Source organism: Apodemus sylvaticus, chromosome 4 (assembly GCF_947179515.1).
Source record: "Apodemus sylvaticus chromosome 4, mApoSyl1.1, whole genome shotgun sequence".
Lineage (NCBI taxonomy): Eukaryota > Metazoa > Chordata > Mammalia > Rodentia > Muridae > Apodemus > Apodemus sylvaticus.
In genome coordinates this window covers 72,008,294-72,011,527 of record NC_067475.1, presented here as the reverse complement: position 1 = coordinate 72,011,527, position 3,234 = coordinate 72,008,294, and the positions used below count along the sequence as shown (strand labels likewise).

Sequence of the window (3,234 nt, the reverse complement as noted above, 5' to 3'; positions counted from 1 at the left end):
CTTCCAGAGAGCTTTGAAAAAAAAAATGATGGTGGGATGGGAATCATAATGGTGATTTCTTCCTGTCACTGTTGACAGGAGGAATAGCCCAGGCAAGGTTAAGGGACCAATAAGACCAAAAGAAGTCACCTTGCTATATTCCATAATGTAACCCTGATGGCTCTCAGACAAAAATGGGTGAGGAGTATGGGCCTATTGGAAGATAGTAAGCTGGCTAGCTCATGGAGCTCCTGTTTCTGATATCATCTCCCTTCAGAATGCATTCTTCCTAGAACTACTGACAAACAGGAAAAAGACAAAACACAACAAAATGAAAAGGATAAAATAAAAGGGCAAAGAAGGAAGAAGAGGAAAATAAAAGGGAGAGCAGCCCAAAAGTTCCCACAGTGATTGCTGCATTTTAATTAGCTGATTTATAAAACTGGAGGAAACTTAGGAGGTCAACTGCCTCTGAACTGTCTTTCAGTCATTGGAACTGCCTGGTCACACCAGCCATGAGTATGAGACATAAGAGAATCTAAGACTAAGAATTCAGGGATTAAGAGTGAGATAGGTTCTGGGGTGCCGTGCTGGGTGTGGCATGAGGAAACAGACAAGGAAAGACAAGTCATAGAAGATACCCATTTCATTTACCATGGCTTTAGAGCCTGATTAACAGGTTGCCTACTGTACCAGAGCACCTGGCAAGAAGAGGTAAGGCATTCCAAGAAGAGAGATCAATGTTAGAAAAGAGAAGGAAGTAATGAGGTAATAAGATAGATGCCGGTTCTCCTCAGGAAAATTATGCAAAAGGTGAAGAAAACCAGGGTGATAGGAATCAATATGGAGAGATCAAGTAGATACTCACTGTATGGACCTCTTACACCAACTTTATGCACCTCTGTTAACTCTTATCAACTGAGAGGCTAGCTGCTTCTCTTGTATAAAAAGGCTGACTTGCAATTATCTCTTCTATCATAAACGTTTTTTAGTATTTCCTAAAGAAGCCATCCCAATCCTAAAGGAATATTATATGAACACTCAAACTCAGTGACTTAAGTACCCTTGATTCCATTATACACACACACACACACACACAAACACATACACACACATACATAACATACACACACACATACACACATATATAACATACACACACATACACACGCATGCACATGCACACATGCATGACCACCAGTACCACCAGATGGAGGTAATCTTCAGCACCAGATGGAGGTAATCTTCGGCAGAGACGGTATCTTTATTCTCTATTCACACCAAAACCTAAAATTCTAGGGTTCCACCATTCCACACCTGTCTCCTCAGCTTACTTCTCTAGAACGTTCGGCTGGCCAGCAGGCAATAATCTGACAGCACTGTGTCTACTCACTTGAGCCCACAATGTACACTCGAGGCAATCTTCTCCGTGACTAAAAGATAAACTTTTCCAAATCGTGGGTCCCTTTTGAGTGTCACCTCCCATAACAGAGGTTTTCTGGATGCTGCTTGTTTCATCTCAACCTATCCCTGGTCCCCCCTGTGCAAGTTGGTATAAGGGGCACAGGTCTCAGAGTACTAAGTTCTAAGTGGATTCAAAATATGCACTTTAGATTTAAAAAGGGGGGGGGAGGACTATGGCTTGGTGTGGAGGGAATAAATTGGAGGAGGTAAACAAAACCACATTGGAAGGCCATGATGTCAGGAATCAAAAGCTTTATTGTTGCCCAGAAAAAAATTTCAAAGCTGATTTTTCAATATCTCATTCTCAAACAGTTAGTTATGTCAGAGAGGAAAAGCAAAACCAATAAATCTCAGAGCTGGGGCCTCAAGACCTCATAGTAGATGAGCTTTAGGGAGATGAAGAAGGACATGCAGAGAGCTCTAGAAGTACTTCTACAGGAAAACCAGAGAAAAGGACATCTTCTGCTGGCAGGTCTTCGGCCAGTGCTGCTCTCCATGTTCTTCATCCCCAGTTCAGCACCTAGACTGCTGTTGGTGACCGCTGCCGCCATTGCTGCTGCCACCACTGCTGCCACAGCAACTGCTGCCCCCGCTGCTGCCACCACTGCTGCCACAGCAACTGCTGCTCCCGCTGCTGCCACCACTGCTGCCACAGCAACTGCTGCTCCCGCTGCTGCCACCACTGCTGCCACAGCAACTGCTGCTCCCGCTGCTGCCACCACTGCTGCCACAGCAACTGCTGCCCCCGCTGCTGCCCCCGCTGCTGCCACAGCAACTGCTGCCCCCGCTGCTGCCACAGCAACCACTGCTGCTACCACTGCTACAGCATCCAGAGCTGTGACGTCGGCGACGAAGAGAGAATCGGGGCTTGTGGTGGCTCAGGCAGCAGCTGCCACCTCCAGAGCTGCAGCAGCCACCAGAACTGGAGCCACAGCAGCCCCCAGAACCCAGGCTACAGCAGGAAGAGGCTGGAGGGCACTTTGGGGTCTTGCATTTGGGAGGGGGCTGGCACTGTTGCTGGCTCTGCTGACAGGACATCTCAAAAGGAACTGGATAAAAGTGAAAAATAACACAAAAATATAAGTTCAACAAGCTCAAATGTTACTTTGAAGACTGAACTATGAATTTACAATATCTTATCTCTTAAATAATTAGAAGTTTGAAAACCCAATCTCCTAACATATATAACTTATCCTTTCAGATAAGTTCAGAGTAAGTTCAAAAAGATACCAATACAATCCTTCATTACCTTTCACTTCTAGAGAGACCCTTCGCTCCTAATCCTCTCTCTTTTTTCCCCCTTGTTATCTCAAAACTACCCTCAATTCCACCCAGAGCCCCTTTCTGCCCAGAAAACCAGCATCAGAGTCTCTCTGGTCTGGGAGATGTTCTACCTGCCTCAGGCACTGGAGTAGATCACTCAACAAGTAATGGATTGAGGTGCTATGAGACTCACCTGCCTTTTATACAGTTCTGCTCTGACCTGAGGTCCACATGTGTGGGATACTGATAACATCTCTCATGAGGGGTATGTATGACTCCCTCCGTCTACATCCCAAAGATCTAATTCCTCCCTCTATAAGCATCTGAGGTATTAATGCACAGAAAAAGCTTCTGAGACTTGCAAACCTGTAGGATGGTGATGGAGCATTGCATATTACATACAGTTCTTGTCCATCAATCTCATAAGCAGCTCTGCTATGCTCCCTATTTTCTAAGTTGACCCAGTAAAATTCTAGAGCTCAGCTGGTAAAGATAACATCTGTTTGTTCTTCAGAATAAAAACTAGAG

At 45.2% G+C, this 3,234-nt stretch overlaps 1 protein-coding gene across 1 annotated transcript; it reads right to left on the bottom strand.

Moving 5' to 3' along the window:
• Positions 1-1,956: 1,956 nt before the first annotated feature.
• LOC127683637 (sericin-1-like) lies at positions 1,957-2,481 on the bottom strand. Its single transcript, XM_052180943.1, has one exon. It carries the CDS (start codon positions 2,479-2,481, stop codon positions 1,957-1,959), a length of 525 nt encoding a protein of 174 aa, XP_052036903.1.
• Between the last annotated feature and the right edge of the window lie 753 nt (positions 2,482-3,234).